The sequence below is a fragment of the Dipteris shenzhenensis genome, chromosome 22 (genome assembly GCF_047967505.1).
Source record: "Dipteris shenzhenensis isolate YYH24624 ecotype China chromosome 22, Dip_SZ_1.0, whole genome shotgun sequence".
NCBI lineage: Eukaryota > Viridiplantae > Streptophyta > Polypodiopsida > Gleicheniales > Dipteridaceae > Dipteris > Dipteris shenzhenensis.
In genome coordinates, this window is record NC_141617.1 from 45,609,909 (window position 1) to 45,630,909 (window position 21,001).

The 21,001-nt window shown below is 39.8% G+C and overlaps 1 protein-coding gene across 1 annotated transcript in view; it reads right to left on the reverse strand.

Moving 5' to 3' along the window:
- Nucleotides 1-5,725: 5,725 nt before the first annotated feature.
- Nucleotides 5,726-21,001, reverse strand: part of LOC147888170 (MADS-box transcription factor 23-like) — a 77,878-nt gene continuing 62,602 nt past the window's right edge. Inside the window, exons 3-8 of the mRNA XM_087393798.1 lie at nt 9,645-9,723; nt 7,833-7,885; nt 7,500-7,599; nt 7,266-7,307; nt 6,291-6,418; nt 5,726-6,037 (exon numbers count right to left, since the gene is read on the reverse strand). Of these exons, the coding sequence (XP_087249924.1) occupies nt 5,941-6,037; nt 6,291-6,418; nt 7,266-7,307; nt 7,500-7,599; nt 7,833-7,885; nt 9,645-9,723 (499 nt within the window). The 3' untranslated portion in view covers nt 5,726-5,940. The remainder of the gene's footprint in view (nt 6,038-6,290; nt 6,419-7,265; nt 7,308-7,499; nt 7,600-7,832; nt 7,886-9,644; nt 9,724-21,001) is intronic.

Genomic DNA, 21,001 nt, shown 5'->3' on the forward strand with positions numbered 1-21,001 from the left:
GGGTAAAAGTTCTTATACCACCAATTCAACACCATTTACCACCATTTTACAAAAAAAACACCATTAGTATATGGACTTATACCATCGTTTCATGGTACTTACCACCAGTACATTAACTACTTACGCTAGGATATTTATTTAGTTCACTGGTGGACTCATATTATTTCATGCATTTTGGGAATGAAATTGATATTTGTGAATAAAAAGTTAACACAAACATGAAAGCATTAACAAAATTCTCAGAGGCTTCATGTGGTTTTGGAATGAGGAGTGGGACCTTCGCACCAGGTGCACTCCCCTGTGTGACACGTGGCATGTTCTGGCATGGTTGTGTAGTGATTGGTCATGGTACCTCTCTAGATATCGGAGTGGTCAACCACTTTGACACTCACAATGAGCACTCTCTCTCTCTTATTATTTGTGACTCAATTGTGGTGCACCTTACCCAACACACTAAATGTAGAGGCTATGGACTAAAATCTTATCGAACCAAGATTGCTTATGGCTCTCATAAGCTTTCTATACATAGAAAATGAGCGGGAAAGCCAATCAAAACTACCATGGGTAAAAGTTCTTATACCACCAATTCAACACCATTTACCACCATTTTACAAAAAAAACACCATTAGTATATGGACTTATACCATCGTTTCATGGTACTTACCACCAGTACATTAACTACTTACGCTAGGATATTTATTTAGTTCACTGGTGGACTCATATTATTTCATGCATTTTGGGAATGAAATTGATATTTGTGAATAAAAAGTTAACACAAACATGAAAGCATTAACAAAATTCTCAGAGGCTTCATGTGGTTTTGGAATGAGGAGTGGGACCTTCGCACCAGGTGCACTCCCCTGTGTGACACGTGGCATGTTCTGGCATGGTTGTGTAGTGATTGGTCATGGTACCTCTCTATGTAAATTGTAGTTAGTTGGAAACTAATGGCATTGGTCTACAATAGGTGTGTGAAGCATGCTTTGATTGCATGTGCATGCATCCCATGCAATGGCGAGATGTGCTGACTTGTGCGTACGTTGACTCTGACTTGGTGGCGGGGTAGCTTTATGACAAGTTAAATGCATGCGCCCGGATGTGGTAGCCTATGTATGCAATAGCTATTCTGATTTAACATCCTATTCATGGCAAAAATGATTGTCGGTGGCTCTTCATGATTGGTCGCATGTTATGAGCTGGTGTGTGAGGTGGTTAGTCTTTTGTGGTTGGTGCTATTTAGTGAAGTCACGATGTCACACAAGGGAGTGCACTACATACAAGGGTCCCACTCCCCATCCCATAACCACATAGAGCCTCCTCATTTGCCAAAAGGTCTCAAGAGGTATATGAGGAGAGTCTTCACTTATGCCTTATATTCAAGGTCACTTAGGAACATGTGCTTATAGGACTACTCCCAAACCAAATTGCCACATGTCAACAAGCGACACCATGAGACCCTTAGCCTCAATTTTCTCCATAGTACACTTAGTCCAACGTACCAAGGGGAGTTGTTCGGACCACACGAGCCCCATATTTCAACACACCTCCTTAATCCTAACACATGCCACATTCAACCACTTCCAACAAGGACATCTTCATAGCTTTGCAACACATCTCTAAAATCTTTGAGTGACCCATTAATGCACCAGCCTTTCTATCCTCCTTCTTCTTTGCCATGCTTGAGCAACCAATCCATCAAGATATCAACATCCAAAGAACAATCATAATATAATATCAACTCTTGCTTCACCATGAGACCTTTGCCTGCATCATTTGAAGATGAAGTTGAACTAGATTCCACATGTGCCTCTTGCTTCTCAAGAGCTTCATTTTTCTTGATTTTATAGATTCCTTTTTTTGTTTGTAGCCATTCATCAGGTCTATTTGTAGATGATTCACCTCAACCTTTTCTCTCATCAAATGTGCAAGCTTTGATATGATCTCTTTAGCATATCTAAGCTCATTTTCTCTTTCAATTCATACATTATTATCTTATGCCATGGGTAATGTTTTGTTGTGAGGGGGTATACAATATTTTTGATAAATTAAGAGGTATGAGCTATTTAAAAGTATCCCTTATATTCGTGGACAAAGGAATAATTTTGGAAATGATAGTTTTGGCTTTATATGATTTAATAGAATGACATTAAATACTTTGGATGGGGAAGTGTGAGCCACCCATCTAGGAGGGGAGGGGTTGTACCTAGTTAGTGTCTCCATCTTTTAACTGCCTTTGGTTCTTCTAATCATTCGAGAGTAAGTAGTTTTGAGTCTCCTTTTTAGTGAGCAAGGGTGCAAGTTGCCTTGGAGGTTGAATCTAAGAGGAGAGTGTTAGTTAAACAAGAAGGTGTATGGAGTTCCGTCTTGGGGGAGCACACTTCAAGAGTGCCTCTTAAGTTATAGGGGAGTCTAAGAACAAATGAAATCAAATGAAGATCATACATCAATTATAAACTAGGTAAGATTGGGAAGAAAGATCAAAGATAGATATACTCATAGACTTTGAATGAATCTTCATAAATTCAGGGGTTTTTGAAAACATCAATATGGAGAACCTAAACACAAACAGAAGGATGAGGGTTTGGTAGAATAGCACACTACATCCACATGGAATGGGAAAAATAGCCAAGGTCATAAAAGAAACCCACTTAAGTAATACATGTGGTTAGAAATAATGGCAAGAGAGCTGAAGTATCCTCCATCCTAGTCCTTTGCAAACACTTTCTTCTTCCATCTCTCCACCCATGGATATATACCAAATCGTAGGAGATGTAGAGTCATGAATTAATAGTCTTAAAGAGTGGATTGTTGATTAATAAGCAAAGAGAGAGGTCAGAATTCGACAAGGCTCTCCACTAACATAGATGGAGAGAGAGGAATTCGATGCACAAAGGTGCACAAAGAGGGAGGAGACTCTGAAGATAGCAGAGAGCAAAAGAATGTTATGGAATATTATAAAAGCACGACAAGATCTATTCGACTTCTTTAGTAACCTTCTTTATCGTAGCACTCGGTATGGGTAATTTGATGCAGATGCTGAAGAAACAATAAGGGCCTCACAAAGAAATTATCAAGAAACAATGTGATTGTTTGAATTTCTTTCTTCATTTTGTAATTATATTGAGGATACAGACTTGGAGTCAGTGGAAGAGTGGGTTGTTGAGCAGATAAGAGAGACTAATGATCAAATCTTCTAGTCTTCATAAGATATCGACTAGCTTGTGACATGCTACTGTATAGAAGGTGTGTGTTGCCATCTCTTGATAGGTCTTCTTGTATTAGTTGCATGTGTCGCAGGATCAAAAGATGTGTGTGATGCTAAGAGATAGAATGTTAATTATGCACACCACTTTCCCCAAGGACTTTCCCTGAAGACTCTCTTCATACAAAAGTGACATGCTCCCCCACAAGATTAATGCAATCTAAGGCATCGTTTCCCAAAGGATTCACCCTTTTAGTGTAAGTGAAATGCTAGCAGTAAACACACAAGGGTACTTTCATCCTCCCAAAGAGCTATGAAAATTGTCTTCTTAAGCTGGAAACTAACATACGAAATTTTCTTTAGAGTGAAATGATGAGACACACTTACCTCTAACTCTTTCATTCATGGAATGAGGAGTTATCTCTTACATCGAGTCCAAGTTGAGCCTTATATATCTAATACTGGAAATCTAACAACATGGAGACAAGGGGACATAGTTTGTGCCTATAAGCAACATAGTCCTACACTATTGTCTATATAAAACACAAAAACCCTAAATAACATTGCCCTACATCCATAAAACTAGCATGATGACCATTAAAGATATTCAAGATTTTTCTTAGCCTCAAGGACTCCCACAACAAAGGTAGCGTTCAACAAAGTGATATCTCTAAGGTTGATTAGGATAGGGCATCACATTTGAATGCCCTCCCAAGAGTCTCCACATACCCTACAATTTTTGACAAGGTTTGTAGGAGTCTCCAAAAATGCTAAAATTATTTGGCAAAGTTTCTGTTGTACTCCATCCCTCTCCTAAAATACTTAATGTTAGGAGAGGTAAAAATTCATTGCTCCCTCTTATTATTGGATTTAAGTAGGTGGTGTATCATCCTTGTGAGTGCTTGCTAAATCATGAATGTTGCAAAGGAGGTGGCTAAGGTTTGGCAAGCTCTAGTTAGTAGCTCAACAAAGGGTCTTATAATGAGGAAAGGAACCAAAGACCAGGGCTAGAAAGGCAAGTATTGTCTATTTTGTAGAAAGGCCATGCAAGGCAAATCAAGTTTTGAAGACACTTTAAAAAGTATGCCAACTGTCCAATACTTGTGTAATGCATGGAGATATGAAAGAGCTTTTCACAAAAGGCAATATCGAAGGTGCAACCCATGGAAAGCTTAAGCAAGATAAGGCTATGTAAGGACTTATGGAGTGACCAACTCCCCATTCATAAATAAATGATCAACAAGACTTATGGAAGTAGCGAGTGCCTTATAGGGACTTTTAAGTAAGTTGCAACTTAAGCACTAAGCCCAAGGAGATGTCTAAAGCAAAGTAGAGTGTTGAATATCTAGATATCCATCTTTATGAAGGCTCATGAACTCTCATGAATGATTGAGTGGGAGCAGTACACTCCAGAGTAGCAGTTTCATATGAGAGTACCAACAAATTCTCACAAAAAGTCTAGCAAGCTAGGTATAATTAGAAAATATTTAGTGCCATAGGAACTAGGAGTGCTCAAAGCATGCAAGCTTGGGTAGCACCTAAATCAAAGAAGATATGACACCAAAAAAGATGCCCAAAATTATCGCACATGTAAGCATAAAGTAATTTTGCATCCAAAAATATTGCAAAAGTAACTTGTAGCCAAAGTATCGTGCTAAGTAGAGAAGCTAGAACTAAGTCTTATATCTACAAGCAACACATAAGTGAATAGAGAATGCAGTTCTATAAAAAAAGTGAAACAACTTGGGGAGGTATGATAAGCCAACAAAGAAATGACATGCAACTTCACAATTAGTTGTGATTTAAGGTTAGGAATATATTACACAAACATTCACAAGAGAGGCTCCACCATTAAGCAATGCAAGTTTACTTGCTTTCATAGAAGAGACTTGAAGAAGACGAGGTGTCAAAGAGAGATCAGAGTCACAAAAGTTACCTCACCAATAACTCTAATGCCACGATTTTTTAAATCATGGGACACGTGAGACCTTCAATCGTGAACAAGTCATCTTTCTCATTTCCATATTCAAAGCATTGCAATGCCTACTTCTTGATAATATTGGTTGCATTGTCAAATTTCAAGCCTAAAAGGTAAAATTTTCAACAATATTTAAAGTTGCGACATTTGATAAGTAGAGGTTTTTTACATGGCCCTCATCATATGTACAAGGACTTCTGTAAGACTCTTCAACCACAATTTAGATATTTCAAAGCAAAGACAAAAGTCAACCAAAATAAATCTCCTCAATCATGATTCCATAGAATGTTGGCTATGTCAATAACATAGTTAACAAATTTCACTTGTCCATTAATGTCACGGATCAAGCTTTGCAAATTGATTTAATTCAAATTGTGCTCTGTTGTGAAAAAAACCCCACTTATGAATCAAGATACGACATGAATTAAATGCCTTTGTATCACCTTGAGTTGCTTAACAAATACCTTTGAACATGCTATAATATAGATAGCAAAGACCATTAATTATGGGAAATGTAGAGTGAAAAGAATAAAAGTAGTGTTGTATGAAATCTTAGCTCCATTATGATAGTGTGTGCTAATGATACTACTTTTGGAAGGTACATGACATGATTGCCAAAATATACAAATGGTAGCCTTAACTCAATCGTAAATAATTACATATCAAATATAACAAGATAGCAAGCAAACAAGGTAACCTTTGTATTTCCAATATATACATGACCAAATCTTTCCTACATAGAGTCCAACTTGATAGCAAATCAAGTTAAGGATTCACTTGGCGATTCGTTGAGATCTTGGATCATGTTATATCTTCTTTTTGCAAGACGTTGACTAATTCCCCCACATAAGTTGAGCCTGTACATTCAAATTATGAAAATTCAATTCAAATGTGCATTCCACAAAGAATGGAATTTAAGAACAGATCATTTACTCCAATTTAAGGCCACACTTAGTTGTCCTAAAATATAAGGATTTCACTTCATTAGAATTGTTGAATAATTAAAAAAGAAATAAAGTATATTTTAATCCAATTGCATTGATAATATATTCAAGGTCTACTTAAATACCTTTGATAAAGAATGGGGTGGATGTTTTAGAAATAAAGCACCTGTCTTGCATGTTTTCACTATGCAATATGTTGAATTGATGCATATCTTCCAATTGGCCTTGGCAGTCCTTGATGATATCGGAGAGGAAACATGCGTTGTCCTTTGATGTTTGCCATACTTGTTTGACCTAAGCACACAAGCACATGTCAATTGAAGTCAATCATTTTTCCATAGTATAATATAAGAGTGGATACATCAAACAAATCATAGACTACTTATATCATCCCATGTGGCATTAATAAAGACTAGGGATGGCCATCAAATTCAATATCTAGTTAAAAACATCAAAAATATTTTTATTATGATAAGCCTCCCAAGAATTTGATTTCCTTAAGTCTCAATCTATGTCTTTAGTCTATCTAGATAAATCTAAATGTTATTATCTCTATATATATATATATATATATATATATATTACCTGTAACAATCACTGGCAAGGTTTTAAAGTTTAGCGCCATCATTCATAGTAAGGACTAACCAATATGATATCCCCAACAAGGATGTCAATACATCACTAGGTGCAAACCACTTTATAAGCATACTTATTATACCATACACAAATCAACAAATTTTAACACCAATGATCCATCCTATACATAGGTCTTTATATTCAAATTCTGTTAAAACATAACATTGAATGACTAAGATTAGCCTCGTACAAGAGGAGGAGGATAATTAATACTAAATATATTCAAATTTTGTTAAAACATAACATTGAATGACTAAGATTAGCCTCGTACAAGGAGGATAATTAATACTAAATATATTCAAATTTTGTTAAAACATAACATTGAATGACTAAGATTAGCCTCGTACAAGAGGAGGATAATTAATACTAAATATTTCATCATCTAAAATGATATACTTTTCTCAAAATCAAAATTCTAAGCAAAATAATATTTCAAACAAAAGCATAAGTTTTAAGAAATGTATGTGAAAGGTGTCAATGCCAGTGTGTTATATAAAGAGATTACCTTGTCATTCAAGCAATCAAGTTGATGAGATAGCCGTCCATGCTATTCAACCAACAACATAAGAGGCACACAATCAGGCACTTTTTCATTGATCATATGGAGATTCAGACTTCTTTTGTGTAGTACACAAATTCTCATCGCCTAACTTGCATTGTTACATGAACACATCTAAGAGCATGACAAATGAAGTAAATCTTGTTTATACATGCACAAGGTCTTAAGTATGAAGCTTACAAGATTTTCACATACGTTAGTCAATCCCACTTGTAATTCTTCTTCTAATGTCGCTAGCTCATGCAATGATAGACCATCAAGAGCCTCACCACAAAGATGCCTAAAAAAGAAGATTGTTAAGAATTGCAACTTGATAAGAGAATTCTTTGCAAGGAATATATATCCATGCAAACCCTACAATGGCACCAACAAGGTAAAAATGAATCTTGAGACACGAGTGCAATTTAATGCACATAAATAAGTCAATTAGAAAAACAAGAAATTCAACTTTCAAGACATTATTTTGAAAACCACCAAAATGCAAACTAAAGTTTTCCTAAGTTTGAGACGTACCTTTGCCTTAGTTGTAGCTCATGGATGCTCTTCTTTGTGTTAAGAACCTCATCCTAGAGTGAAAATAAGATAGAGCATCAATTTTCTTACAAACTAGCATCCTTGGGGTTTTCACACATTTGCAAGCTATGCCACTTAATACATACACCCCTCCTAGAACCACAACACAAGCAAATACATGTGCACACGAATACACATCTACGTGTGGATATATAAACCCAAAAACGCTTATATAAAACCATAGTACTCATGCAACGACACATACATTTACAAAATACCCAACTCCCTCCCCCACAACAAACAAGTGCATGCAATATGATGAGTGCAAAAGAATAATGTTTACGTAATATTTGTGTGTCTTTATCTAGACTCATATACCCTCATCTTTTATCATGGCATGTACTTGTTACATTTAAAGCTGTAATTAAAGTTGATCTTACACCTGATATGTTCTTGTACCACAAGTGGCGTGCTTGCCTTCAAGCCTCCTTGTGTATATATGTAGCTCACTCCTTATTGATTGGCTCATTTATACTCATGCCTATAACTTCAATCTCGTATTAGCTAAATCAACACCACACAAAGATCTCTCATGTAGATTTGGGCATACCTACAAAGATCTATGTTGTCATGTTTCAATATCTCTCACTAGAATGAAAAGTTTATTCAACCATGACAACAACACATCTCACTACTACTCACTATGGATTTGAGCATATAGACCTTCAAATATGCCATTATTTAGGAGCAAAGAAATATAAATTTTGCATGCACAATAGGGAAAAGAGATATACGAATGTGCGTATGTATGTATGCATGTTTATATATGTACGTATGTATGGGAGTATGTGTGTGTGTGTGTGAGCGTGCGCGCATGCATACTTATAGAACTCGGCTAGTTACCTCCACAATACACAAGAAACCTTTACATCAATAATCAGTTACCTTGTTGCCGATACTATGGCTCTATAAATGTCTAGATGGTGGCTTTTCTATTAAAGAAATGGCTAGGTAAAGTGAAGACCAATTTTCCTATACGACTCTATCAAAGAATCCATTGTGTGAACTTTCTACTTCTAAAAACGAACAAAAATAGTACAGTAAGTCTAACCTACATAAAGCATGCTACTATTATGAATATCGTAGAAAACATAGATTACTTGGGTGGTAGGACTGGGAGGTCGAGGATTGTGAAGAGGAAATAAGATGGGAATGGGAAAACTTGGTCCAATCCATATTCAAATGTATATCTATCCTATCCCCTACACGTGGCATCATTTGATGTGTGTAGGAGGTGGGGACAAGGACAAATGTCATCATTCCATGCTTTTCCAATCCTGAAAGGGGGATCCGATTCTGGCTCCCAAGCGAGGGTTGAGGATGGGAGAAAAAGTGGGTATTCTAGACCACTTGGTTAAAAGATGGGAGTACGCACACTAGGTTTCATTTGCAAAGGTCATATACCAGCTTTCAAGGCGCCTTCTCTAGCTATTATGTTCTCTTTCCTTCTCTGCCTCGACATAGAAGTTTCTTGATGTCCCAGAGACATGCAGACACACGAAGATCCAGCTGGGAACGCACATTACTGCTCATTTTCGGACAGAGCCTCCTGTTCTAAAAGCCCCGAAAAGGTCTTTCCGTATAAAATTCTTGTCCACTTCGGTCTGTCCCTTGATTGTCTATCTATGTATTGTGCAGGCAACAGGTCTAACTATGTGGACGCAAAAATGGTTACCAGGGCGGAACTAATTTCCATACTTCATAATTGAATGTTTCTGCGTATAGTACACTTTTGGATCGAACGCCACTAACCTCATTTTCATCGCTCGCTGCACTTGATGATATGGATTCCTTCTGACAATGATAGTACCTCTCCACGATCTCTGGCATGCTGCTCGCCCAAAAATGAAAATATGAAAACCAACAAATCTACCTGCCAGAACTAACAGGACATGAATTTAATAGCTTTTTGTTTGCAATAACTAACACAGGAAAATGATGAACTCGCCTGTCACTAAGGAATCTATGATATAAAGAGGCTTGTTGATCAACCATTCTTTCAAGTCAAGCAATGAGCTCTCTAAAAATGATCCCTTCCGAACCTTGCCTTTATTAGATTCTTATTTTGGGTCCGGGGGGTACGGACAATTTGTTTAAGGCAAATACTTTTTCAAGTAAAGCAATGAGCTATTTCAAAAGTCCAAAATTCATGAGGGATAGACACTAATGTCATTTCCAACACTCTTGATTGAGTTTCAGGCTACATCGGCTGGCAAACGCATCATCTCTCCTCATCCTATAGGTCTACCAAAGCCTGTTTGGCTCTACTGCAATTTGTTTTGTAGTGCCAGGTATGTGCGGCACACTTAACACTCCTAAGCAAAACAGCTAAGGAATAAAAGAACAAACCTCGCAGAAACAAAGTAGAACAAACAACTACTGGAATCGCAATATCCCAGACCTCTGGTGTTTTACGCAAGGCCAAGCACCTAGATTGGTACTGCCTCTTCCTCCAATTCCCCTCCCTTCCCCATCCTCTCTTTGCCCTTGGAAGGAAAAAAACAATAGAGGTTTAAAATGTTGTACTGCAGCATTTCTTTTACTGACGACCTGAAATTATTTCTTGTGTGAGCTTGAGCGAGTGAATGAGCTTGCGTGTGCCAAGTGGGAATAGTGTACCAGCATTTCATCGTCTGTCTAGTTCGGCTTTCTGTATGCCAATGCAAGACAAATCTATTTTTTCAGGCTGATTGAGTAACTAAATTGGATTTTTTTTTAAAACCAGTAACGCATACCCATATTCTTCATAATAGATAGCAGAATGGTGTCTCAGTTCCCATGATTATGGGAATGAAGTGCTCATAAGGTGACTGATGTCTTTTTTGCAAACCATACTAATAATGGTTTGTCAGTAGCATTAACAGAGAGTCACTTTTTTGGTACATGGAGAGAAGTGCAGACTGACCAGTAAAATCATTGATGAAGGATGCTAAATGATATGATTAATGAAAGTCTTGTCTCAACGAGCTTCTATAGATGCCTGATAAGTAGCATATATCCAGTTTGGGTGGTGGATGGGTTTAAGGAGATTTTGTCTTCCACATTTCAGCTGCCACTGCAACTAGAGATTACCTGTTATTTGCTATGCCCTGCCCTGATAACGTCAGTATAGCCTTGAACAATAGCATCCTGCACAGCATAGACGAAGGCATGCTCTAGGCTGCCTTGAACGATGCTCATTCTGCAGCCATAAAGCACTAACCGCTGCCTCCTCAAAGCCGAAGTTTATGTATGGAGAAACTATGAAGAAGATCGCAATACTAGGGTAGAATCAGACTTTTGGCTCAAGAGCAGTAATCAATCCTCGAAAGGGATATCGATGATGCTCCTGTTAGGTACCTTAGACATTGAAAAGCTTCCCTTTCTATGATTTAAACTTAATATTCTTGACTGCACCCAAAAGAAATTATTGTAGAAGAGAATTTTCAATATTTCGATTTATGTGTGTGTAGGGCTTGTTGGATGGAGGCAGATTTGGCTTCGAGAGATGAAATGTGGTGGACATCACTTTAATATGAAAATCAAGACCTTGTAAGAAAAAGAACAAAACCACGAATGTCGTAGATGTTGAAGGAATCCTTTGCACAATCACAATGCAACATTTCACTAAACTGGTTTCAGGGTTTCAGAGCCCTGAAATATGTACATATATACATACATATAGACACATTGTACATGAAACGATAAAATATTATATACATATATTGATATATAGTCCATGTCTTGGGCGTTGCAAGTCTAAAAAGTTTCCACATTCCAGCTCCCCTGAAACTCACTGTTATGTGGCTATGATCCTTTGTGGGTTGAACTTTCTCCTAGATAATTTGTTCATAACTCTAGTGTTAGAAATGACCCAACAGAGGGTATGCACAGCAGAAAGACTGATAGAATTGCCCAAGAGCTCACACAATGTGGTGTGGGGTGTGGAATCACAAACTTCTTAAACTTATGTGCATAGCATAGGTGTGCAAACTCATCAATAGACAATGAACCAGCCAGATAGAGGAACCACCAAAATAATATATTTCTGTCCAAAGCTATGGACACAATACAAAAGAGATAGAACCAAAGTCCCACCTATGGTGTGGTCCTCTGATCTTACCACAAGGTACTCCTCCTATCTACTGGCGATCTCTAGACTCGAGCCCACATGCTCCACCTCGAGCATTAAGTAGAATTTCCGTCCAGATCCCTTCCACCTTGCTGTCTTTGCACCAGCCTAGGTGGGCAGCACCCTCAGCTAAGTCTGCAGCTACTATATGCTCTCTTCTCCTTTAGTGATGAGGCCCAAGACAAGCTCCCTGGTGCTCCTTTCTGATGGGGCTTTTCTGCTGCTCCAAGTGATGAGTAATGGAGGCCCAAGTGCCCTTGTTATAAGCCCAAAGGGCCCTGAGAAATGGCCAACCCAGCAGGGGGATGAACCGACCCCCTCTGGCCGACTTGGTTAGCTGGCCCAACCCTAACCAGCTGACCTGTTGGTCGGCCTGGTTGGCTGGCTCAACCATCCCTATATAAGGCTTGCCAGGCCCTTTTGGGCTGCTGCTAGGCTGCCCTTTGCTGCCGCTGGAGACCCTATTGCAGGCTGTACACCTGCCCACAAACCCCCGACATGCTAGGCCATGTGCTCCTTCTTGATCTGCCCTCTGCAGGCTCTCTCCAGCCACGTGTGCATCTTCGTACTGGTCCGTACTGCTGCTGAGGTCAGCCGCCATGTGTCGCCATCATACAGCCACTCCTCGCCTCTGCTGTCTGGAGCTCCAAATCGCCACTGATCTGCTCCTGGACCTGCTTCTGCCAGTCATCTCTTCCATGGTGCTGATTCATACTCCCAGATGGCTCCAAGTACTTCTCTAGATGTGCTGCCCACATGACAGCCAATGATGCTGTCCATGTGGCAGCCCCTTTCTTTCTTTTCCTGTGAGGTACTGCCCACGTGGCAGCACCCTCTCCAAGTTCTCTCCTTTGGACATGTGCTGCCCTAGGTCTCCTTCCCCCCCACTCTCCTCATATGGGGGCTTACAGATGGGGAGGTGACCTTTCCAACATCTAGAGGCCTCTTTATTTCAACAAAACATTGGTATTCCATGGGCACTAACCATGTTGCATTGTTAGCAAACGCATACCTTGTCACTTCTCAAATTGAATTTATGTATTGGTCATTTTTAGGCATGTTCAATTGTTTCTCAGACTTGTTTAGGCTAGGAGGTCCATAGATGACTTATTTGGCTGAACATTCTAAACTTTAAAGATTTTATGTACAAGAATGAAAACCTATTGGTGTAGAAATTTTAACCTTGTGAATTTGTCAAACTTAAGTGTACAGCAGGTGGAAGCTTTTGCAATTTCTTATATCTCAAGATTACTCGATGTTCTTTTATTTTAGAAGTTGATAAGCACAAAAATGGCAATCACTCGAGCATGCTTTGTTCAGTATCATAAGAAAGCCCACATTAACTCAACAGGTTTGATATGGCTACATATGAGTGGTTACGTCCCAATTCTTAAGGTTCTCTTGTGCTTTTATTTCTCAAATTTGTAAGCTGATCATATTGCTATTCCAAAAGGGCCATAGTACATAGAAAGTAACCCCTCCCCCCAAAAAAAAAGAAAAAGAAGAAAAAAAAAAGAGCAACCTTCCAGGCTATTACCTTGGCTTTAGGTATGGTTATTGTTCTCAAATGTAAAATACAAAATCCAAAGTCGGGAGCTTCAAAGAGGATTTGTTAGTCAGTAGGTTTGTACTATCTTTTGATATCATATGGTCCTAGATACTCTTTGCTTTGATATATCTCCCCTTCTGTTTCGTAGTGTTCGTGTCGGTGTCATAATCTCTCTCTCTCTCTCTCTCTCTCTCTCTCTCTCTCTCTCTTTCTTGCAGGTTGCTACATACCTCACCATGAGTCACCCTTTTACAGTAGACACGGAGTGGACCCTAGTGCTGCGTTTGAAGCACTATATCTTGATGTGGCTGAACTCAGAGAAAAGGGCCAAGTCATAGTGATGGGAGACCTTAACGCAAGAATTGGTCAACTACAGTTTCAGCCCATTACGCATGATGAAATGGATAAAGAAGCAGTCACAGAAGCGGACATCATGTGGCAGAGAGGATCCGAGGACGACACCATCAACACACAAGGCAGAGCACTCCGATACATGATTAATGGGCTGCACATGCCAGTCTTGATGCAACTATTCCCTAACACCCACAAGATGACGTGTCTCTCAGCCAGTGGAGGACAGAGTGTGCTAGATTATGCCTTGGTACATGTGGATACTATACCCATTATCAAAAGCTTCAACATAGGGATGAAATATCGGGAATCGGACCATCTCCCAATATGGATGGATCTTGACATACACCTTGAACATAGGGAGCAGAAATTTTCAGCACATGCAGGAGGTTTCAAAGTAGACCCAGACAAACACCAAGTTTATGCAGAGACTTTGGATGCAAAGCTGAGAGCAATAACCAACCCCACATGGACAGCCTTGCAGGAAGCAATACTTGCCTCAGCCACGCAAACATTAGCAACTACAAGAAAAAAGAAACAGGTCAAAGGCCTACACACAAGAAATGGTATGACGAGGAATGCAAACAACTACGCCAAGAGCTGAAATACATACTGGATGCAGATAGGCATTAACAACTGGAGAAGACATACAATGCCCTCACAAGGAAAAAGAAAAGAAAATATATTTTGGAAAGAGAGAAATCTGATTTGGTCACTTTCATCAAAAATCCAAGAAAGGGCTGGAAACAAGTGAAAGGCAGACGGAAACAGGTCATAGGGGATATATCAGATGCAACCATGCTTAATTATGTTACCAAGTTGTACAATCATGCACTTGCTACTGAAATGGGGAAGGAGGATCTATCGGTCACATGCACTAGTCCTTTCACCTTCGAAGACATTGAAGTTGGACTAAAGAAGATGGCTAATGGCAAAGCATCAGATCACATGAAGATACAAGCGGAATTTGTGAAATGGACAGGAGACCGAGCAAGAACATGGCTCTCACACATCCTAACACATGCTCTACACCATGGTTTCCCTCAGGAACGGGAAGAAAATTGGGTCCAGCCTTTACACAAAGGTGGAGACAAAAATTCAGTCACAAATTACGGAACTATAATGGTCAGCTCTACATTGGCCAAGCTCTTCAGTACAGTGCTTGAAATGAAAATCAGCTCATGGGCAGAAGAGGCACAGAAAAGAGCCATCGGACAGGCAGGCTTTCGCAAGGAGCACAGGACAGCCGATCCCCTTATTACCTTAAGGGTCCTCATGGATGAATGCAGACTGAGAGGATGCACTCTATTTTGTTGTTTTGTGGATTTCAAGAAAGCATTTGACACAGTTCCAAGAGGAGGATTATGGAAGAGAATGCAAGAAATAGGAGTCCCTTTGGCCTTAAGGGTAGGCATCTCTCGCATCTATGAAAAGGTATTATGCCAACTCAAACAAACACAAGGTATGTCTGATGTATTTGAGAGCAATATGGGAGTGAAGCAAGGCTGCCCTCTATCGCCTACCTTGTTCGGAATATGCATTGACCAACTGGAAGAACTCATCAATGAATTTGCAGTAGAGAAAGGGTTGCAAGGACCGCAATTGGGGCTTTGGACAGTGCTATTGTTGTTATACGCAGATGATGTCGTTCTTTTTGCATACGATCTGGAATCTATGCACAAACTTTTACAAGTGCTTAAGACTTTTTGTAGGGAAAGCGGGCTGCAAGTAAATGTCGGAAAAACAAAGATGATGGCAGTCTGTACCAATCAGCCAGAACACTTGATGGACAGATCATTGAGTATGTCAGCACCTTCAAATACTTAGGGGTTGATATCCCGGCAGATCACAGATGGTGGCAATGTATACATAGAAGGATGGACACTGGTTGGGGGAAGTACTATCAGCTTGAGAATGATTGCAGGCACACCGACACTAGGAACTGGAAAATTCGAAATATATTGTTTGATGCATATGTAGTGCAAACAGTATTATATGGAGTGGAAGTAAGGGGAGGCAGCATTTCAGCCTCTACATGGAATGATATTGAGAAAATGCAAAAAGCTTTCCTAAGGAGACACCTTGGTGTCAAACCCACTACTCCATACTCCATACTTTTGTTGGAAACGGGAAGGAGACCGATTGAATTTCATGCATTGATCAGAGTTATGCAATACCTAATAGAGGTGCATCAAATGCAACCTGATAGGCTGCCTCATAAAGCATGGAATGCCAACACAAAGCTTCAAAAGGACTACAAAAGTAAGGTCATCTGCACAGGATGGGCAACCGACATAAGAAAATGGTTCAGCAAATGGAAAGTGGAAGCATATTTGATCATGCCGCCTGAAAAGGTCAACATGCAAGAGTTTCAACTCTCTTTACTGAGCACTTTGCGGAATCACTGGTTGACAAGTGAAAAGAGGGTAAAGCTGGAATATTACCAAGACAACATAAATCCCACATGTTGGTCTACATACATGTCCATACAGACTCATGCTCAGTCTTATATTAGCACACCTATCCCCCTTCTATATCGCAGAAACATCGCCAGGTTCCGTACCAGATCTCATACATTTGCCATTGAGCAGGGAGCTTGGATACACCAGCCTAGACATGCTAGAGTCTATACCCTTTGTGACATGCAGACAGTTGAGACGGAGGCACATGTAGCTCTACAGTGCCCCCGATATGCACATATCAGGGAGGACTACCAGCAGATACTGGGGGACTCCACTCAGTTGACATCAGTTCTCTCCACTGCCTCTCCGGCAGCATTGGGATCTTTTGTCACTCGTCTTTTTACCTGTCATCAGGAACTCATAGACTCCTGACCCCTCTCCTTTAGGAGACTCTTTTTACATTGTATCGAGACGGGTCCCATGGGTCATTTTTGGCCCCCCGAGGACGCTAATAAATTCTACTTCTACTTCTCTCTCTCTCTCTCTCTCTCTCTCTCTCACGCGCACACACACACACACACAGAGGAAGAAAGGACCTGCAAAATCCGCCCCACAGGGGAGGTACAAATATAGCAGCATGTACTAAGATGTAGAGCCTACGCACACATCAAAGAAGGTTATGGGGACAGCAGAGACAATTCGAAAAATTTGCTGGAGCAGCCAGCCAAAAAGCTGGGAATCTACTTAAAAGAGGTTTTGGAATATCACAACAAGGTGCTAGGACTAGCACACAAGCTAGCCCAACAAATATTTACTACATAGCAAGTGTATAATATTTTCTTTCACTGGATGTAAGGGTTCTCTAGTCTTTCTTTCTTTCTTTCTTTCTTTCTTTCTCTCTCTCTCTCTCTCTCTCCCCCCCCCTCCTCTTTTCGAATTTTATGCAATTTACTCGATTCTCGGTCAAGGGTGGCTATTATAAGCATTAGCCGGGCACTTTGCAAGGGTTCTCCTATTTTAATGATAGACAATTCAACCGTCAAGCAACAAGAGGAACACAGAAAGCGCATTGGAGCATAAGAGAAGGCCACCCTAGCCAACACAGGACTCTTACCACGAGGTGGAGTCTGACAGCATGACATGGGATTTGCAGCCTATGGGACCATGGGACAGTTAGCTGCCTTGAAAATATTGTCGTGGTTGGAGAGTGGGGCATGCCTTGGTTTGGTTGTACGAGATGCAAATGTAAATTTTTAATTTGAAACGTGGAAAACTAAGGCATGTGCCATACCTTTGAATAATATATGAGGTAAACTCAGTTTGGATGCCAAAGAAAAGCATGGGGAAAATTTGCAGTTGGGTGCTTGTTCACAAGACTTTGTATGGCAATGGGCACCAACTCAAGCAAGATGCACACAAGAGATATATAAATAATATCCATGGGTTGATACCATCCCTTGTTTTTACGAGACAAATGGTTTGATGGAAGTGTAGAGAAGCAAGACAGAAGGTGAAAAATCAGGATAACATCCACACAAGGGAGCCTTCCCATGCAACAAATGGTTGGACAGGGAGTGTAGAGAAGCAAGACAAAAGGTGCAAGATGCCGTGGACTTGGCTGAACTTGAATTGGATAGGCGAGAGATGAGAACCCCATGTGGAGGAAGAGATGGAATTACAAGGCAAAAATAGGAGTGATGAAGGCCAACCGAGTTGCCAGTGACCCGGCATCATTCTAAAGAGATACACAAATATGAACACAAGAAGACAAGGAGGCCATTAGTGTCGATGAGACGTTTATGCATGTAAAGCCAAATATTAATGATAAAGCTGCAAGTGTGCCTTTCTTCTCTGCAGATGATATCAGCCAAGGGCTTCATAAGCTAGCAAATCATACACATATAGGACCTAATTAATACCTAGCAAGCTTCTACTGAGATCATTTGCTGAAAGATATTAGACGAGGGTATCATGTACGACACAGAGACCAGATGCTCAAGACACTTACGAGATCAGGAGGCTTAGCCAAACTTTGCAAAGAGGGTGATCACTGATTTTTTCTAGTTGCATAGAATGGACCAGCTATCCCAAGGAGACAACACAATCATGACCAAAGCGATAGAGCCGCTAGTGTGTTGATGCACAGATGAGGATTGGAGGATCTTCCCTCCATGTTCGCTAGACTAGGGATACAATCAATGGGGGCACTGGCACTTGTATGACGGAGAGCTACAATGAGAAGGTTGACCAATGGCAGCGCAAGGAGAATAAGCTTGTAAGAAATGTTTTATATGCTCATAATTGTGGTGGCAATGCAAATGCCAACTATGGTGCTCATGGTTCAGCTCATACAGTGGAACCAAGACTAGGAAAGTTAGGCATCATGAGAACAAAGGAAGAAGGTAGATCAAGCTCGAAGATAGCAACGTAATGTACCCCAAGACAACTCTAGAAATACAAATCAATCTATCAGCGTTGAACATAACAATTACCTGTCATACTGGTGATTATTCAGCATGACATGTCTTTGGATGCAGAGCCAGTCCTATGTGATGAGCAGCCAACTCATGAAAAAGATGCACCTTATTTATTGTCGCCACAAATTGTGGCAAATGCTTTTTTAATAACAAGTTTTCTATACGATTCAATGGGCCAGCCCTATGTGAGGAGCAGCCAACTTATAATAAACATGCAACTCAGGATGGTGATATTTGTTCGCAGCCACGAGCCATGACGATTGATGATTCAGATGAGTATTTTATGTTGTCATTTAACGAACAGCCATGTTATGCCCATGATGCCCTTTTGGGATAGCCATCTGATGCTCTTTGAACGTGAAGAGCAGTCCACTACTGAGCAGCCACAACATTTGCAGGTGTATGATGATCATGGTGATGAAATCCTCAAAGCTTTTGATGAGGGTGAGCTTGCTTCTCAGGAACAATGTATGCATGAGCACCTCAGCAGATGAGAGTTGTTTACTCTTAGACACCACTACTTCATATCTATGATTTTCGGACAGCTAGCAAGCACATGACAGGTCATGGTTATTGGTTAATATCCCTAATCTATCTAGAAGTGGCGCATTGAAGTTTAATAATGCTGTAATCAAGGAGAATGTCACAATTCCATTGTAAGCTCATAGGAAAAAAATGTGAACTATTTGGAAAATGTAAAATATTTGCTAGGTCTTCAGCCTCATGTGATAATATGAGTGATGTAAACTTCACATAGCATAGATGTAGTATACATGGAGGGCTTTAGGCATTTGATGGAAAAGTGATGAAGAACGTACATGCATATTCCACATCCCAACAACAAACTAGGAACATTTGGCATAAAAGGATGGCTCACATCAATGCTAATAGCTTTTGCATAGTTAAAAAACTTAATATGATGGATGCCTCGGATCCAATGCAGCTACATATCTCTTTTTGTAAAATGTGTTTATGGGAGGATGCACGCCTCACCTTTCTAGAAGGATGAGCCAAAAAAGGTACAAAGCTTTCTGAATTTTGTGCACTTAGACTTGGTTGGGCCTATGAACACCTAAACATTTGTTAGCAAGAATATATCTTGAGTTTATAGATATTTCTCTAGAAAGGTTTGGCTGAGCAAGATCAAAGATCTTCTCTCAGTTCTTGAATTGAAGGCTCTTGTTGGGTGAAAAAGTGGCAGGAGGATCAAATTATCACGAAATGAAAAAAGGCGTGAGCACAAAAGTGTTCAATTCTAAAGGTTACAACAAACAAGACATCAAGCAACAATTCATTTCCACCTAACAATTCTTAACAAAATGTAGTAGTAGAAGGAAAGAAATGCCAAACATAATTTGGGCAGAGGCATTAAAAGCAGCACAAAACAGTACACCACAAGAAGCTTGGACAAAGGAGAGGCCAAGTGTAATTGTATTGCATTTGAGAGTCTTTTGTTGTATCTGTTATGCTTATGCTCCAAAACAGCTGAGAGAGATTGGACAACACGGCAAACAAATGCCTGTTTATTGTTGATACACTTAGCCAAGTAAAGGATAGAGGCTGTAACACCTTGAGTCCTACTAGACGGAGCCCCTTGGAGATTTGGCGAGGGGATATATATGGAACAACCACAAGGATTTGTGGAAGAGAGCAAAGAGGAAAGGATTTGCAAGCTTCAAAGTCACTTTATGAATTTAAGCAAGCAAGCAAATCATGGTTCATCAAGATAGATGCCTTCTTTCAAACATTTGACATCTAAAGTTTAAATCAATTCCAAATCTCTTTGTTTCACAAAAAGATGACAGCTTCATTTTTGTCGTTCTCTATGTGAATGATTTTATTATCTTTGCAGGCAATGAGTAGGCTCCCATAGGGCAATTCAAGATAGCATATGGAAAGAGTTTGAGATGACAACTTTGGGACAGCTGAATTTTTTCTCGGGCATGGAAATATGGCAGCACACTAATTGTATTTTTGTCAGACAGACAAAGAATGCGAAGGGCTTTTGGAAAGATGCAAGGCAGCAAAATCAAGTTCTACTCCTACGAAAATAAGATTGAAATTGAAACCTCTCAGTGCTCTCTCAAAGGGGAAGGGGAAGATTGCATTGCATATGATTGCGGAAAATTGCTTTATCTCATATATTTGCAAGACAGAATTGAAATGTACAATGTTGCTTGAGAAGAGATGAACACATGATTAAGGGCCAAGATGCCGCC